The sequence below is a fragment of the Myotis brandtii genome, unplaced genomic scaffold (genome assembly GCF_000412655.1).
Source record: "Myotis brandtii unplaced genomic scaffold, ASM41265v1 scaffold475, whole genome shotgun sequence".
NCBI lineage: Eukaryota > Metazoa > Chordata > Mammalia > Chiroptera > Vespertilionidae > Myotis > Myotis brandtii.
This window is the reverse complement of record NW_005368148.1, coordinates 4,440,037-4,458,071: the sequence shown is the minus strand read 5'-3', so window position 1 is coordinate 4,458,071 and position 18,035 is coordinate 4,440,037. Positions and strand designations below refer to the sequence as shown.

Below are 18,035 nucleotides of genomic sequence, written 5' to 3'. Positions count from 1 at the left end.
AGGGGGTGGAGAAAGTGGGGGATGTTTACATGGAGAATTTGTCTTCTGCTTTCAGGCTGAGGGGGCGGGCAGGGAGCTCATCCTGTGCCTGCTTTTTCCAAATGGGCCTCAGGATACAGAGGCTAGTTACGCTGCTGACCAGTGATTCTTGCTGAAGGCTCCAAGTTGGGAGAGGACACATGACAGGGAGCGTGACCCTCTCCTCCCACTCCTGACAGATTGAACTCTTGACCCCTCTCCAGGCTCTCTCAATGTTGTTGACTTGCTCTTTTCAACTTTTCCAAATAGGTGAGGTCTGGGAGAATGGATTGCTAGCCCGACTCCATGGCCCTCACCTTTGTCCTAGTATGCATACCTTCGTAAGGTGCATAGTCTGATTGTTAAATGCAAGTGACCCCAGAAAACAATCACTTCTTTAGGCTCACCACATACATGATCAGGATGGAGGGGTGAGGAGTGATGGAAACCCATTTTGAATTTTTTTTTTTAAATTCAGGACTTTGACTCGTTTGTAAATACAATGCCTCTTTCTGGTTAAGTTGTATAAAATGTTTTCCTGTGAAAACAGTTTTGTCTCTCTTGCAAATAGTCTGTCAAAGTTGAAAGGTCTGGGTGAAAGAGAGTGGGGAAAATTGAAAAAAAGTTATGAGTGTTGAATGAGGCGCTTTGATTTGTAACAATGAAGAAAAATAAAAACTCAGCATTTAGGGAAGGGAGGGGAAGGGAGGGGCATTAATGATCTTTGTTTTTCAGAATCATTCTGGGAAGCTTTCCTTTCTTTCCGAAGAAAATCTGACCTTTCCAACTTATGCTAGTGCTTGAATTCAGACTGCTGAGCCAATGAACACGGGGGACAGCAATGGGGTGGCTGGCTGGGGGCCAGCTCCTGAACATCCCACCCAGAAAACCTTAGATGTCATCTTTACTCCTGAGGCAAATGAACTGGTATCAGGGATGAGCAAATGTTTGGAACTGTCAGGCAGTTCCTCTAAAACCAAGGACTCAACTGATTTTTTTAGGCTAGACTGAAACCCCAGGACAGGCAGCCCTACAGTGGAAGGCCACACCTGGGGGCTTATTAACCTGTACCGCCTGACGGAGGTATGCCCTGCTTGGGATAACTAAACAATTGTCATTCTGTTTCCAGGGGCACCACCTGTATCTTCTGAGATTGTACTTCTTAGGTGTGTTTCTGATGAGCATGGAAGGCAGCCAGGTCAGTCTATTGGTCAGGATTGTGCTGTGCCACCAGGTAAAAGGGATAGAAAAGAAACTCAAGAAAGAAGTGACCTGACAAAAAACAGACTTTATTAATTAAAGCAGTGGTTCTCAACCTTCCTAATGCCGCGACCCTTTAATACAGTTCCTCATGTTGTGGTGACCCCCCATCTCATTGTTACAAATTGAACATAATTAAAGCATAGTGATTAATCACAAAAACAATATGTAATTATATATGTGTGTTCCGATGGTCTTAGGCAACCCCTGTGAAAGGGGTCGCGACCCACAGGTTGAGAACCGCTGAATTAAGGATCCCTAAAGGGCATAACTGAGGCCAATACTGTAAGGGCTCACCCTGTCGTGTGGGATGCTACTGATAACACTTGGACGGCAAAGACACCTTGGCTAAGGACCAAGGGGATGGACGATGCAGATAAGCATTAGGCCAGAGACCATGACCTTAGAAAAGTCTGCTTGCAAGGTCGGCCCTTAGCTGGCATCTGGGAACTTGGATTTTTGGAGTGTTCTCACCATTCCCTAACCGAGAAGCATGGTTCTTGTTTGTGCAAATGATGTGGTTAACACTGACATCTGCTTTCCTTCTGGGCGTCTGGGATTTTGTTATGTGCTAAGCACAGGGTCCTTATGTAACTAGTCTCCAATGAAACCATTGGCCATGGAGTCTTTAACGAGCTCACAAGAGTTGTCACAATTTGCTGTTGGAGGAATCAAGCAGGTGCTGTATGATCCTACTGGGAGAGACTTTGGGAAGCGTGTGCCTCATTTTCATTATTCTTAGACCCATGCACCTTTTCCCTGTGCTGATTTTGCTCCGTATCTTTTTGTTGTCATAAATCTTAGCCGTGAATATGACTCTATGTTGAGGTCTATGAATCCTTCTAGTGAAAACCACCAGACCCAGGAACTGTCTTGGGGATTTCTGTTGCTGACTTCTCAGTCTTCTCACTGGAAGAAACAATGCTGCAGTGATTGGTAAATGCTCTCTCCACCTTGTGGAGCAAAGAAAAGACAGGCAAAGACTGGCTAAGTGTGGCTCTCTCTCTAACCTACCCAATTTCTTGTGAGGATTCCCCTTGTAAGACTCTCCTTTCACAAGTGGCATGCCCTTAGGTTCCCAACCCATGGGAACATGGGCTAGGGACACAGCATCAATACTTAGGCATACCTGGGATAAGAATCTATCTCCTGGTAGATCCCAGTTGCAGGTAAGTTTCCACATACTTTAGCAGGGGGAAAGGAGCAGGGACATCAAAACTCTTCTGTTTATTATCTCAAATTGGAGTCAGTGTTTCTCCATAACCATGGTGAGTGTGTGTGTGTGTGTGTGTGTGTGTGTGTGTGTGTGTGTGTGTGGTGGGGGCGGGGTTAGGGGCGGGGGTGGGGGAGACTGAAATGGTATTTAGCAGGGAAGCAATTGCCAAGGTATTCGTGTGTGCACAGCAACCCTGGTCTACAGCAGCAACTGCTAACTGGGCACTGGGCTCGGGTTTGGCTCCTGGGCTGCAGTGAGAGTCATAGTTCCCACAGCCCTAGGATGGGCTGGCTACGGGGTGAGTGTTAGTTCCAAGGAGGAGCTAAAATGGACATGTTGAGAATAGGGTGGCACAGCCGTAGTAAGTACCCACATCCCTAACAAGAGAAACTTGGAGAATTAATATTACTCGTAGTCACACATGCAAACCACACAGTTCTATCCTGAGTAGAAATTTTGACATTTATTGTAGCATTACTAGCAACAATACATACTAGTATTTACTATAGTAACACTATCAAAAATACATATATATATATACATGGCTGAGGTCAAGCACAGCATGGAAGGTATATTGCAGGGTTAGTCAAAAGCTAGTCTTCTAGGAAGCCCAGAAGGTTAAACAGTAATGGGGTGAGGAGGTGAGATTCTGTTGGTAGGCAGTCTACCAGCTATGACCCTTGGCAAGCAGGGCAGAAACGGGGGATTTCTGGTGAACTGAGTGCAAACTGAGATAATCACATCTCCCAGGGCTGAAGCGCTGTTCCTGGGTGTCATATGTTACAAGACAATTGAGTGTGGCTGGTGTGGAACAAGGGAGACAGACATTAGAAAACAACTAACAATGTACTGGGAAGCCATAAACAAGACCACCTCACTCATCAAGCTCAGATTAGGGAACTCCTGCCTTTCCACCCTTCTCCCCCTCACAACCACCATTCCAGGCTTCCCCCTCTCTGTTCCTTTCACTCCTCTGTGTCAGCTGAGGGATCAGAGAGCTTGCTGAGAGTGGAGCTGCCTGCGCCCTGGCCCACTTCCTCTCTGCCTTCTTCAAGCTCCTCTGCTGGCAGGAAAAAACTGCTTATGCCGGAAGGGCTGTTCCTCAGGAGGTGGCCCAGTTCCTTCTCAAAACATTCAGCTGCTTGCAGCAGATCTCCATTCAGCTTGTGAGTTAATCCTTGGAGATACCAAGAATTCCGTGGAAGCTGCCTTTCAGCTCCGTTCGCAGTAGATTTTGTGCTTAAATGATGCTGGACAGGAGTGTCTTCAGACTTCCCATTTTGCTCCTGAAAGTTGGAATAGCCCTGATGCAGTTGTTTTCTCTCCGCCTTATTGAAAGCTGTCTGATAACATTCTTCTGATTCCAGCTCAGTGAGATCAGAATATACATACAGAGGATTCAGTCCCTTCTCAATAGCTTTATTCGAATAGTCCATAGCGGATTTCTGTAGTTCTTCCATCTTCTCTCTATTCCCACCAGCTTCAGAGTCCTCTGTGCTCTGCATTTGTTTCTCTTTTGCCCGATAGCAGCATGCGATCTGGCGATAGATGTAGGCATTGTTGGGCAAGGATTCCAACACCTTTTGAAACAGTTCAATTGCTTTGTCTAGATCACCTTTTCTTTGGTAAAATTTGGCTGCACTGCGGAGGACATCTGTTTGGCCAGGAGCTTTCTCCAAGGCCTCTTCTATCAACAGCACCCCTTCAGCTTCTTTATTTATCTTTTGCAATTTCAGGCCCAAGAGAACTTTGATGTACTGATTGTCGGGGTTGAGCTCAACGGCCTGCTTCAGAACACTGACACAGAACTGCTTCGGTGGTTTATCATCCAGACGGTACATGGCGATTGCCAGCCCCGTGAAGAATTCTGGGTTGTTGGGTTTCTCTTCTAGAGCTTTCTCAAAATACGCCTTCACCCTTTCATTTTGCTTTGCTCCGCACTGTAGCAGGGTCCACCCTTCCTCAGAGTCAAGCTCAGGACACTCAATGCTGTAAGGATTTGAAAACTTCTCACACACTTGTTTCACCTTGTCTACGTAGACTTGAGCTTCTGAGAGTCTGTCCATGTGATAGTAGACCCAGGCGTAGTTGCCCCAGGTGACCAGGCTTCGGATTTCTGCTTGGTCAGGGTGCTGCTGCTGGATTAACTCTTCAGCTTGCCGCAAGCATTCCAGTGCCTCCTCGTTCTGACCATCTAGGTGTTTTATGTAGGCCAACAAGTTGTACATTGTAGCTTTGAACTCAGTGTTTAAAAATTCAATCTGGTTACACACTCTATCTTCTAGATCATGGGAGACACTTTCTTCCTTAAGTAATTTCCACGTGAAATGGCATTTCAGCTGTGGAAGGATTTTCTCCAGAGAGTTCTTGTTGACCTCACTGTGGAGAAAATAAACATGGTCACTCTGAGGTGTACCTGCCAAGCACCGCACCGTGGGTGCAATCACAGGTTAATTGTGTGGGTCAACTTGACTGGGCCATGGGATGCCCAGACTTTTAGTTAAACATCAGTTCTGGGCGTATCTGTGTTCCCAGAAGAGCCTAGGATTTGTGCCAGTGGACTTAGTACAGTGGATTGCCCTCCACAATATCCAATCTATTGTGGGCCTGGGGGGGAGGGGGGGGACGGAGGAAGGGTGAATTTGCTCTCTCTGGTTGAGCTGGAACATTCCCTCAGGCTGGGACTTATACCACTGGCTTTTCTGTGTCTGCAGCTTGTAGACAGTGAATCAGTGAATCAAGGATGTCTCAGCCTCCATAATCATGTGAGCCAATTCCTCATAATAAATCTCTCTCTCTCCCCCTCTCTAGCTTATTTACATATATATGTACAGGGTGGGGCAAAAGTAGGTTGATAGTTGTTCCTATGGAAAATAATACAATAACTGATAAAGAATAATATAAGAATAAACCGTGTTTTGCGTACTCACTGTCAACCTACTTTTGCCCAACCCTGTATACACACATATGTATACATATATATGTATGTATGTATACCGGCATAGGTGAGAATCTTTATTTTAAAAAAAATTCAGAGCAGTATTTTAAAAGGCAGGTTAAAAAAATGAATATTTACAAATTAGGTAGAAATAATACAAAAGAGGTTTAAAATTCTCAAAGAGGAAAAGCAAAACATCCAATTGTATAAAGCCTCTTCCCTTGCAAGAAATGCACATAAAGATGAAGATCCAGTTTGGTTTCTCAGCTGAAAATGTACAAAATAACTTAGAAATAACTTGAGGTCAAACGCTGCGAGCCCAGCACTTGTACCTGCCTGCTTTTGGTCTAAGCAAAGTTGATGACCACAGTGCCAGGCAGAGCTGATGGTAGAACAGCCAAGAGTTCTCCGTCCTCCATTCACCTTCAAGTGCAAGCCGAAAAAAGACAATCCTTCAGTGAAGTCTGGGTTCTGCAGTTGCCTGACTGAATTTCCTCCATTGTGGTGCTCAAAATACTTTACTTCTTGGCCAGCAAAACATGGAAGAGCCTGGAACAACCGTTAGCAAATGCTTGCTTCCTCTTCCCAGCTTTTGGGGGTTGGGCCTGACATCAACCTGCAGCTTATCTATGTGTCTCTCATGGGTTCTGTTTTTCTGGAGAACTCTGACTATACACACCCCTAAGTGTTCCCAGACAGAAGAGTAGGTACTTTCCTCTTGCTTCCTGGACTCACCTTTCTGTAGCTATGGTCTGTGTAAAAACCCACAAAGCATATCCCTGCCACCATGTGAATAGACATGCAGGAGGCGGGGTGAGGTGATGAGACGAGAAACCTATGGTGAGAGGAACTGGGATCTCTCTTGTGTTGCTCAGTCACTAAATCAGGGCTCAGTCCTCACACATTCTGAGGAGTGAGTTTTATTTAGCCATCCATTGACCTTCTCCAGGGCTCCTTTTTGTGTCACTTGGTGAGCTTTGGGGAATACTAAGAAAAATAAAGGTTATCCTGGCTGTCTCTGCCCCTAGGAGCTCACCGTCAGGTTAGAAGGAGCCATGAAAAGAATGAAAACCCAGGGAATGTTTGCCACCATGCTGTGTGATTTAGTCTTTTCTCTTCATCTTCTCCACCATCACACAGGACCCATGAAAGCTGGGTTTCAGTCTGATTGAAGCAGTCTCCCCGACAGCCCAGATCCCAGAGAGAGTGAATTTAAGTACATGAAATGCTCTGCTCTTTTCACCTTCAAATTTTCATTAGATATTTGTTATTTGTTCATTGACATATTTACATGTTTTTATGTAATTCACATTTAGGATAACATTAACATATTTAACTGAGTAGATACAAATAAAACATTTGAAGATAATTCTGATTTAATTAAAATACGATTGCCTTTCTAAAAACCAATACTCCATTTGCCAAGCTTTCCTCGCTTATTAATTTCTATCATGTGTGCTTGAAAGTGGCTCTAAATACTCTTTATATGTATATGTATAAAATTCAGTAAGTTACTGAACAATAATTAAATCAGACATTTGAAGGGAGGACAAGCAAGCAGGTGGAATGATGGCCGCAGTAACTTTAGGAAGAGAATGTCTCCGTTCAGGTGGAACATGGAGTTGAATGCCCTTCCTTCCTGGAGACTATGTATCTAGTAGAAAACTTTGGGGAGCGGGAGTCCCTCTGGTCCAGGAAGAGATTTCTCATGGCCTCCAACGGCAGCCTTGAGGTTTCGCTGACCAAAGCAGATAAAAGCAGCACTGCAACTCCTAAGGAAACACCCAGAACCAGCCCGTTTACAGTCTTTCCTCCTTCTCCTGCACCCCTACCTGGATTGACCTTCTACAGGGCTACCTTTTTGTGTCACTTGGTGAGCTTTGGGGCGCCGCCCACAGACCCCAGCGAAGACGCCTCACCTCCTTCCAGGGCCTGGTGAAAGCCATTACTAGACTAGAATCTTGAAAGTTCCTGGAAGAGGCCCTGATTAAATGGTAAGAGGAGGAGTTTCCAGAGAAACCTCCGAGGCAGCTTGTACAGGGACTGATGCTGTGAAGGGACAGGCAGAACTCATGGCCAGTTGTTTGGTCAGAACAGGCACAACCCGAGGAGCCCATCTCTTCCAAAAGTGAGCCAAGGAACTGTCCATAGCAGGGCTGCTCACACTTTCCCGTGCACATGGACCACACCACCCGAGGACCTGGCTGAAATGCACTGCTGAGCTCAGCAGGTCCGGGATGCTGCCTTTATAACGTCCTCTCAGCGGGTGCTGGATTCAGACCACACGGTGAGTAGCAAGGGCCCAACCACTTTTTGGAAGTGATTTCCAATCACCAGTTTCTCATCCCTAAAAGCGCCCTTAAACAGGCAAGCCTTGCTTTATAGGAACATCCTTCCCACACCCCCACTGGCCACCCACTTTGGGCTTCCTCCACTCCCATTTACACACATACTCGGCAGGGAGCATTGAGTGTGTCTAGGAAGTACCTGTGGTCCTCTTTAGATATGTATTCTGTCCCCCCTCCCTCTTCCCAGGCTTTAAGTCTGATTAGGACTTCAGAATGCAGGGCCCAGTAATTTGCATTCTAACAGGGCACTCTGCTTTATTATACCCGCCAGCTGCAACACAGCTTGAAACTACAAGCCTCTCTCCCTGCTCACAGGGGACGTCTGGCAGGTCGCTAAGAAGACACATTCCTCAATTCTGAAACAGACAATGGTAAGGTAGAAGCGACCTCATTCTAGATTGCAGTTTTGCAGCTCTGAATTAGTCATTAGCACATTTGCTGAGAAGCAAGCATACTTTAAAAATCACCACCACCACCACCACCACAGAGCTCACAAACCGCTGGCTTAGTCTGACAAAATCTAAGACACAAAAGAGGGACCAGGACCTCCGCTGTCCCTCCCCGTTGCCCAGATTTTGCCTGGAAGGAGCGGAGCAGGTTAGCCCTCGGGCTCTCTCCAGAAACTCCAGTCCTTGCCCTGCTGCAGCCGCCAGCGCTCCTGCGAGCACCTCCCTCCGTGTCCTTAGGCTGCCGGACTCAGTAAACAGACAGAGCGACAGAAATAAAAATGCAGGAATTGGTCAGAGAGGTTCATGACCAAGTTAAGAGCAACGCATCTGTAATCTATAAGCACACACCGAATCAGGAGGATTCTGGGAGTTGCCCGCCAGAACAAGATTTGTAAGAAACGCTCTCCACTTGCTAGCAGAGAAGGCAGGCATCGTTACCTCATGATGGCGGTGTCCCTGGGATTCTGAGAAGCTGGGGTCCAGGCTGATGTTCTGTTCTGCTGGTGGATCGAAAGCGAGTGCCGATGAGGTTTCCAAGCCCTGGCTCTGGCCCTTAGGTCTGTGCTTTTATGGAGAGGAAATGGAAACTGAAACTGATGCGATGCCGTCAGGATTCCTGGTGAGGAGAAATGAAACTAAGGTTTGAGCGCTGAGCTCACTCTCGCCCGGGAATATTGTTCTACTCAGGTTCTGAAACTGTGTTTGAGAGACTGGAAAAGGCACTAGAGATGGCTTGCAGTTTCCATGCCCTACTCCTAGAGACCTGATCCAACCAGGGGGTGGGCTGGGGCTTGGGGTCGGGAATCTGCATTTTTACACTCCCTGGATTTACTGTTGCAGGAGTGAAACCAGGGTCCTTATGACTTTGATTAAATTTAACTTTAAATCCTAATTATAGAAATTATCTCTCTCTTTATAGATACACCCCTCAGAAATGAGCCTTTCCCCCAGATAATCCCCCCACGTAGCAGAAGACAGGAGCCCAAATCTGACTAATGATCACAGTGTGGGGACCTCTGGTATCTTGACCTTAGTTATGTTTCAGCTCCTGAGCCTTAAGATGGAATGGCCCTCTGGCTACTTTCCCAGGAGACCAGACCAAGGGATGCCAGCAAGAATCTCAGAGCAAGACCTGAAGAAATGACTCACTGCCCTTACCTCACCTCCGACCAAGGAGCTCTCATCATGAGCCCCCTAATCCATAGTGTCTTGTGATTTTGCCCTGTATAATCTGTAACCTACACACCATCAGGGTGTCAGGGCTTTTGCTCAAAAGCTTCCTGTTCTCCTGGGTGGCACCATTCATCATAAAATAGCCAGTATTTCTCCCCTGCAGTTCTCGGTGCCTAGTGTTTGGCTCTGCGAGCGCTGTGCTGTTGGACTCTTTCTGTTCTATTGCAGGAGTCCCTGTCCCACAAATGGAGAAACACTATCCTAGAGGTGTTTGGAAAAGCAGTTTCCTATTTACTTGCAGAAGATAATGTAGTGAATCAGACGATCTAGAATAGAGGGAAATAAACACAGGACACCTGGATTTAGGGTATCTCTTTGATCAGCTCTGGGATATTTCTTGAATCACATCATTGAGCCTCATTTCTTTACTTTTAAAATGGCCTAGAATGAACTGACTTTTTCCTTCCATCCAAATTATAGAAAACTGTGCCATGAGGAGATCCATTCTTACCTTCATCTAAGGCAGTGGTTCTCAACCTTGGCTGCACATTAGAATCACCTGGGAATCTTTTTAAAATCCTGATTTCTGGGCCTCATCCTCCGGAAATTCTGTTTCTTTGTTATGGGGTGGGGCCACAACATTAGTAACAAAGAAACAGAATTTCCGGAGGATGAGGCCCAGAAATCAGGATTTTAAAAAAGATTCCCAGGTGATTCTAATGTTCAGCCAAGGTTGAGAACCACTGATCTACGATGTGGCCCTAAGGAGTGAGTGGCCATCGAAGAGTGGTCCTCACCCTCCAAATAAAAACCCCGAGGGCCCAGTCCTCCCAGTCCCTGCCCCTTCTCTCCAACGTGAGCTTAACTGAAAGGATTGAGACATTTCACCCTTTTGGCCTTTGTGCCCAGAGCTGGGACATGCTTGGCACTGGATTTTGGCACTTGGGTAATGACGGTACTGTATGTAAACACTTGAGTGAGTAATTTGCCCTCTGAACCCCGTCTTACTCACCTAGAAAATGAGGCTAGTAAAAAAATAACAGTTCTTCCTGCCTAGAGCTATGGGAAAGATGATAGGAGACAATGTATATAAAGCACTTAACAGGACACTACCTACTGGTACAACTGTGATTATTGGTAAATTAGTGCTACGATTTTAAGTGGATTTTGAGGGGATGAAGGGGACCACAGAGTTTCTCAGTGGATGGGACAGAGGAGGGCACCCATGAACCAGCTAACAGGTGCTGGGCATTTCCCCATGTGGCTCTCCCTTTGACAATGTTTAGCACTGCTGGGGAGGAGCCCCTAACTCCGGTGGCCCACACAGCCTCTGGAACAGGACACGCTGGTGTGGGCTTTAGTCCAGCATACTCCAGCATGCCCCTCTCAGACGCCCTCAGGTCAGTGCTCTGGACACCCCCAAGCACAGGTCACTGCAAAACCTCTTGGACAGACCGAGGTTCTGGGCAGCGGCAGGTTTTCTGGTCAAGCTTATTCATGCAGGTACAAATGATATTACTCGTGGCCAGGAGCCCATTCTACAGGAAAAGGTGACCTGAGGCACTTGGCAGTGAGTTCCTCTGACTCCTCTCCGCTGCAGGGGATTTGGGAGCCCTTGGGTCTTCCTTTCCTCACTGCCTGAGTGGTCACTTGGATCCTTCCTCCCCAGGCAATCAATCCCTCCCACAGCTGTTTGATGGGAAAGGCTTCTTTTTCTCTGTCCTCTCTCTTCTGAGGTTCTGTGTGATGGCAGAGCTCCAACTGGTCTGTATGCACTTTTTGAAATCGTGTGCTAAGGTTATAGTTTACCTACAATAAAATGCACCCATTTTAAGTGTACAGTCCGATGTGTTTTGCCAAATGTATATGCCCAAGTAACCACCAGGAGTAACTCCTTGTAGACTATCTGCATGATCTTCGGTTTCCCGTGTGCCTTCCTAGTGGATTTCAGCCCCACCGGCCTCCATGCTCCGGCAACCATGTCTCTGCTTTCTACCACTAGAAATTAGATCAGTATTAGACAAGAGATTAGGCCATTACGTTTTGAAGAGAAATGATTTCCAGCTCTCATCACAGCGATAAAAATCAACTCTAAGCCTTTGGTTTGTTTTCATATAGGAAATGGAAAAAATAAATGCCCATCTGTAAGAATTCCCACCTTGAAGTGATCAAACTTTCAGGGCTCAATTCCTCTCAATGTGAGTTGGGTTTGGACTTCCAATTCCATCTTGAATAATGTCTGCTGAAAAGAATATGACAAGAAGAAGGCCTTGGGTCCTTCAAAGAAAGGACCTTCAAAGAACAACAAGAAAACCCCATAAAGAGGGATTCCTTAGTTCTGCCACTGAATCAGCAAACTTTGTGCCTGAGTGGATCTAACCATTCCTGCCCAAACTCCCTCACCCAGCTCCCAGCTCCACCAGGTGTTCCAGGGAACAGTTCTAGAAGTTTAGAGAGCTGAGCTCCTACTCCAGAAAAAGCCCCGGAAATGAAAAGTGCCATGCTGATGAAGGCACGTTTAGTCCCGAAGTAACAGGACAACTCAGGACCTTGTCTGAACCTGAGAAACGCTGTTTTGCATTCAAGATCAATGGTATCTATGCATTGTTATCTCACTGACCTCATGACTGCAAACTGCTTCTCAGCAAGTCTCAAAAGGTGGGTCCAAGCTGATTGGCTCTTGGGAAATCTTCCTTGTCTGTAGCCAGTATATGCCGAAGGAGCTATTTAAAGGGGAAGTGGGGGTGGGGGAAAGGCTTGCTCCCCCTTTCTAAGAGATTGCCTTTAGGAGAGGGAAGAGGAACTGGAAAGTGAAAGTGATTTCACATCAGGAGGAGGAAAATAAAACAAGTTTGATGAGTTCTGCTATGACTCAAAGTACATTGTTTAAATTCCACTCATATTCCCCGGGGTGGGTCCCAGGAATAGTCTGTAGGAGATTCAGACTCCAGGGTTTTCTGGGACCACATGATGCGAAAAATTGTTCCAGAAATATTTTCTAAAAAGTAGTTTCGTCCACTTTATCTGTGGGAGACAATTTGCACTTGGAGACCTGGATTTAGTTCTGTTTATTCAGTTTACTAGCACTTGGGTTAGCCCTGAATCACATCACCACGCCCTAATCTGTTTTGCCCCAGACTAAATATAGAAAGCCAACCCCTGGAGATAATCTGGGGCAGTTTAAATCTCTGAGTAGTCTAAGATAATAGTTTGGTCTTCCCAGCTGTGAAATAGGAAGTAGTAACACATAATATTGTGTAGTGGCTGGCTAGTTAGCCGATAAATTTACATGCCTGTATTTATTCCTTGAACTCTGAAGGAGGAATACTACCTTAAGACACATCTATTTTTTATTTTTATAAAATTTCTGAAGAGGTTTAGAATGAACCTCCCCAAAATGTGCCACTTTGGCGTGTGGACTGTTTTAAGCTGAGGACAACTAAGCCAGCAAACTCAAGAAAAGCTTTGACCTCTCCCTTAACTCCCTAAAAGAATTTAGATAGGAACAAGACAGTGCAAGCAAACCCAGAGCTTAAAAATAGAAGGCGATTGAAGAAAAGATTGCTTTCCTTATACAGTACACATTTGTAATGAGTACACATTTTTAAGTTTGATTAAAATGTAATCCACATACCATGCAACGCACCCATTTAAAGTATAGAATTCAATAGTTTTAGCATTTCACAGAGCTGTGCAACCATTATCACAATACATTTTTAAGTTTTATTATTTTTGATTGCTTATTGATTTGAGAGAGAGAGGAATGGGGGAAACAGAGAGAGAAACATTAATTTGCTGTTCCATTATACATTCATTGGTTGAATTTTTATTGACCTGACCTGGGATTGAATGAGAAACCTTGGTGCATGGAGACAACATTCAAACCAACTGGGCTACCCTGCCAGGGCACAGTCAATTTTAGAATATTCTCATTAACCCCAAAGAAACTCCACACCCCATTTGTTGTTACCTCCACTCCTACTATCCCTCCCAGTCCTCAGCAACCACTAATCTACTTTCTGGCTCTATTTGCTTACTCTGGACATTTCATATAAAAATATTCATACAGCCCTAGCCCGTTTGGCTCAGTGGATAGAGTGTCAGCCTGTGGTCTAAAAGGGCACATGCCTGGGTTCCGGGCTCGATCCCTAGTAGGGGACATGCAGGAGGCAGCCAATCAATGAGTTTCTTTCATCATTGATGTTTCTATCTCTCTCTCCCTTCCTCTCTGAAATCAATAAAAATATATTTAAAAAGAAAAGAATCATACAGCCTTAGCTGGTTTAGCTCAGTGAATAGAGGACCTGTGGACCAAAGGGTCCCCCGGGTTTGATTCCAGTCAAGGGCATGTATCTTGATTGCAGGCTCCTCCCTGGCCTGAGTCCTGGTCAGGGCCCATGCAGGAGGCAACCAATCGATGTGTTTCTCTCACATCGATGTTTCTCTCTGCCTTTCCCTCTCTCTTCCACTCTCTCTAAAAATTAATGGAAAAATATCCTTGGGTGAGGATTAAAAATAAATAAATAAATAAATAAATAAAATAAAAATAAAAAGAATCATACAGTGTGTGACCATTTGTGACTGGCTTCTTTCACTTAGCATAATGTTTTCAAGTCCATCTATGTTGTAGCATGTATCAGTAAGTATTTAATTTATTTTTATTGCCAAATATCATTTCCCTGTAAGGATATACCTTTTTAATCTATCAGTTCTTTAGTTGATGGATCTACTTCTTGGCTATTATGAATAATGCTACTATGAGCGTTCAGGTACAGGTTTATGTGAATATATGTTTTCATTTCTCTTGGGTACATAACTAGGGATGGAATTGCTGGGTTGTATGGTGATGCATTGTTTAACAGTTTGAGGAAGTGCCAAACAGTTTTCCAAAGTTGCTGCACCATTTTACATTAAGGATTTTAGTCATTAATGATCCACCCCCTTGCAGCCTCCCAATAAGGTGTAGATTACCAGCAATAACACATAGCACTGTCAATCATAAGGAAAATTTCTAATTCATCTAACCAAGTTGTTGTAGGCCGTGGGAACGGCACTGGGTGTTAGACCCATGGGGTCAGACTGGACCTAGGGTCAGAAACCTCGGTCCTGGTTCTGGCTAGGACAGAGTTCAGAGCCAAGACTCCAACTATAAGAGGACATTTATTTAGAAAGTTACAGAGATAGAAGAAGTCATTCATAGAAGAGGTGTGCTGAGGAAGTAAGTTATAGAGGCAAAGGAAGGGCCCTAGGAGCCTGGGAGGGAGGATGGTAATGGTAATGCACCTAGGAAGAGGAGGACTTGGGGAGAGGGAAAAGGCCAGAGCCTCCTGGCGGCTCCCAGGAGGGAGAGTGCACTGAGTCCTCCTTCCTAAGGGTTTTAAGGGTGGAGACTTTAGGGGCGGTCCCAGGGAAAGATCTTAATAGAATATTTAGCAGCTTTCCAGGTGTGTCCTTTCAGGGGTGTGGTCTCTCTCCACTGATTGGTTGGCTGGCACCAGGGTATTTATTATTCAATGCAGCTGGTCCTGCGGTCATCTGTGGTTGGTTTTGTTGCTTATCTGAGCCTGGAGCTGAAATACGACTGAATCCTAGATGTTATCTCTAGAGAGGAAAGGTCAGGGGGTTCAAACTGCAGGACCAGAGATATACTAATGGAGGAAAGTTCACCCTGGGGGCAAGGTCCCACCCTACGATTGTCCTTTGCTAGGCACCCAGGGCTTTCCACCCTGGTGACCTTCTGTACTTGGCCCATCGTTCTTGCTCTGCTCCTGTCTAACTGCCTACCACAAACTAATTACCTTTCCCCAAAGTAAATGATGGGGAAACGGTGGAGGCAGGGAGGGAGGAGACAGGAGCTTATGGTCTCCAGTTGGAACCCACATTTCCCAGGTTGAAATCCAAGGTTGATTGTGCAGATGGCAGGGATCCTAACACAGCCTTGTTTGTGTTTATCTTCAGGACTCGAATGCTGTCTCACTTCCGGACACAGACTGTGCGAGTCAGTTTGTTACCAGGAAACCCCCCCGTGGGCTCGGGCTGCCTGTCGCAATGTCCAATAACGAAGGCAGAGTTGAATCTTATAAGGCTCTTATTGAGAAGGCCAGCCAACCAAGAAGACAAGGTGCTTATAAGCATCCCAAGCCTGCCTTACAGCAAGGTGCCCGGGACAGGATTATATAGGGAAAATGGACTGGGCTGAGGTTGGGAACAGAATGCGATTACATGCAGTCCTGAAGGTCAGCAGACGTCAACCATTGTTCTTGGTTGTCAGGCGATGAGATGATGGCTTGGCTCCTGGTGGGGTCGGCCTGATCATGCTTAACAGTTCTGCTTGCATGCTGGGTACAGTGTACATTGTCTGCAACTGAATCACCTCCTCCATCACTTTGTTCGGGATCAAAGTGGGTACGCAGGTGCACTGGCCTGAGAAATGAAACTTAGATTAAAAAAAAATAATAACCCTCTGTTCCCATATAAGAAACTTAACTCTCTGCTCCCATGCATATATGTATTTTAGAATTTCAAAATAATGTGATTATTTTTTAGATTAACTCAGGTGCTCTATCTATCAGATGATACGTCCCCCTACCCAATGGACATGAAGTGGGAGGGAAGATGAGTGTGGAGCATGACTCAGGTCTGCTGCCTCCACGGGCTGTGTCTGAGCTCTGCGGGAAACGCACGACAAACCCTTCACTGAGGACTCTGTGGCTGAGAAACAACTAGTGCGACTTGGAACCCAGACAAGGATGAGAGGGTCTCCTCATTCCTTCATGGGTGTGACTACACTGGAGAACAGCGTTGGCAGGGATATCGGTGCTCTCCGGGTGGCAATCAAATACAGGGAATGATGAGATGTCTTGGAGCCCTTTTTTCGAGAAGACATTGAGGGCTGTGGGTGCTGGAACCATGCCAATAGCTCATTCTGACAGACTAGTTCATCCACACTTAGGAGGCACCTCTTGGGGGCATGTTATTTACCAGGGTGAGCTTATGAGGAGAGTTAAATGTCTTGCAACAGGAGATGTGGTTAAGAGCCAGGGAATTACAAGTCATTCCAACTAATGTGGCTCCATTTGTTTCCTGGATAGTGACATTTCAGGAAACATAGTTATAAATAAAATGTCCTTCATTGTTTTCCAAATGTCTCTGTTAGTTTTAAGTCCTCAAGTAAATATTAAGTGTAATATGTCATATCTCTTGCCTACCTGTCCCACCTTATTCCTTTTAGGGTTCTGTTCCTAGTAGTATGACATCCTTGAGCAATGCACATGCATACACCTGGTGTACCTTCTTTAGCACACTGGAGGTGCCAATGGTCTTCACTCCAGGTCAACAGAACATGCCCAGTTTCCTTCCCCAGGCACCAGATCCAGTAATTAGTTACTCAGGCAAAGTGAGCTAAACCTTCCCTTGAGATGTACACCTGTCCAATTCCGTCCAATGGAAGGAGTTTACCTTTGCGGCTGGTATGAATCATGTTTTCCACCAGAGAGGCCTCTTGAAAAACAGGAGAGACTCAGGGCTTCATGTTTCTTTGTATTCTTTACTTATCAAGAAAAACTATTTTTTACTTATTATGCCTTTGAGACTGCCTCCAGGTGGGGCATAACACAGCATCAGGGGCACCTCCTCATTTCTCATGATGGAGTCAGACAAGGAGAGAGAATGTGGATAGAAGCAGATATTAACAAGATTTAATGGAGAAAAAGACAGCAGCCCTCCCCTCTCGCCCCCCCCCCCCCACTGTCAGTGTGGAGGCAGGCGTTTGTGTACATGAGGGTGCATGGTGGTGGGTGTCAGGGCATAAGCTGAAGTCCTGAACTCTTTTAAGAAAGCTGTAGGGGAAAAAAATGTTCTTTTCAGTGGCTGTGATGTGAGACCAGCCTAGGTTATTGGAGCCAGTTCATACCCAGTGTAACATTTCATTTATCTGTAGCTGAGTTGGAGGAGGTAAGGTACACCAAACTTTCAGAAAAACCAGAACACCCCTTTATGTTCCATCACATATACATTATGTATTAATTAAATCTATGACTTTTTTTTTTGCAGGAATCCATACTGTGCATACGGATGGTCTCAGGGCACACAACATTATTTCTGATACAGAAAATAACACAAAAGCCATTGTCACAGTAGTTGGAAATTTTAATAGAAAAAGAACCTTGATTTACATATAATGTTTTAATTGCTTGATGAACATGTTAATATAGACTTAATTTTATTGAAACATATTTCATATATAACAACTGTCAGTGTGGAGGCAGGCGTTTGTGTACATGAGGGTGCATGGTGGTGGGTGTCAGGGCATAAGCTGAAGTCCTGAACTCTTTTAAGAAAGCTGTAGGGGAAAAAAATGTTCTTTTCAGTGGCTGTGATGTGAGACCAGCCTAGGTTATTGGAGCCAGTTCATACCCAGTGTAACATTTCATTTATCTGTAGCTGAGTTGGAGGAGGTAAGGTACACCAAACTTTCAGAAAAACCAGAACACCCCTTTATGTTCCATCACATATACATTATGTATTAATTAAATCTATGACTTTTTTTTTTGCAGGAATCCATACTGTGCATACGGATGGTCTCAGGGCACACAACATTATTTCTGATACAGAAAATAACACAAAAGCCATTG

The 18,035-nt window shown here is 45.3% G+C and overlaps 2 protein-coding genes and 1 long non-coding RNA gene across 4 annotated transcripts in view; 1 reads left to right on the top strand and 2 right to left on the bottom strand.

Moving 5' to 3' along the window:
- The window catches only part of LOC102260736 (interferon-induced protein with tetratricopeptide repeats 1), a 19,943-nt gene extending 11,195 nt beyond the window's left edge, over window positions 1-8,748 (bottom strand). Inside the window, exon 1 of the mRNA XM_005875947.2 lies at window positions 8,668-8,748. Within this exon, the coding sequence (XP_005876009.1) occupies window positions 8,668-8,672 (5 nt within the window). The 5' untranslated portion in view covers window positions 8,673-8,748. The remainder of the gene's footprint in view (window positions 1-8,667) is intronic.
- On the bottom strand, window positions 2,931-8,750 carry IFIT3 (interferon-induced protein with tetratricopeptide repeats 3). Of its 2 annotated transcripts, none has more exons than XM_005875946.2 (2): window positions 8,668-8,750; window positions 2,931-4,873 (listed from the first exon to the last, which is right to left on the bottom strand). In XM_005875946.2, the coding sequence occupies exons 1-2, from the start codon at window positions 8,670-8,672 to the stop codon at window positions 3,460-3,462; spliced, it is 1,419 nt and encodes a 472-aa protein (XP_005876008.1). In that variant the 5' UTR covers window positions 8,673-8,750; the 3' UTR covers window positions 2,931-3,459. The 2 variants fall into 2 exon arrangements, with proteins under 2 accessions (XP_005876008.1, XP_014402967.1); XM_014547481.1 differs by lacking the exon at window positions 8,668-8,750 and adding an exon at window positions 5,765-6,704.
- Window positions 8,751-8,781: 31 nt separating this feature from the next.
- On the top strand, window positions 8,782-9,564 carry LOC106727758. Its single transcript, XR_001363999.1, has 2 exons — window positions 8,782-8,869; window positions 9,275-9,564. It is a non-coding gene; the product is annotated as an uncharacterized LOC106727758 (long non-coding RNA).
- Window positions 9,565-18,035: the final 8,471 nt, after the last annotated feature.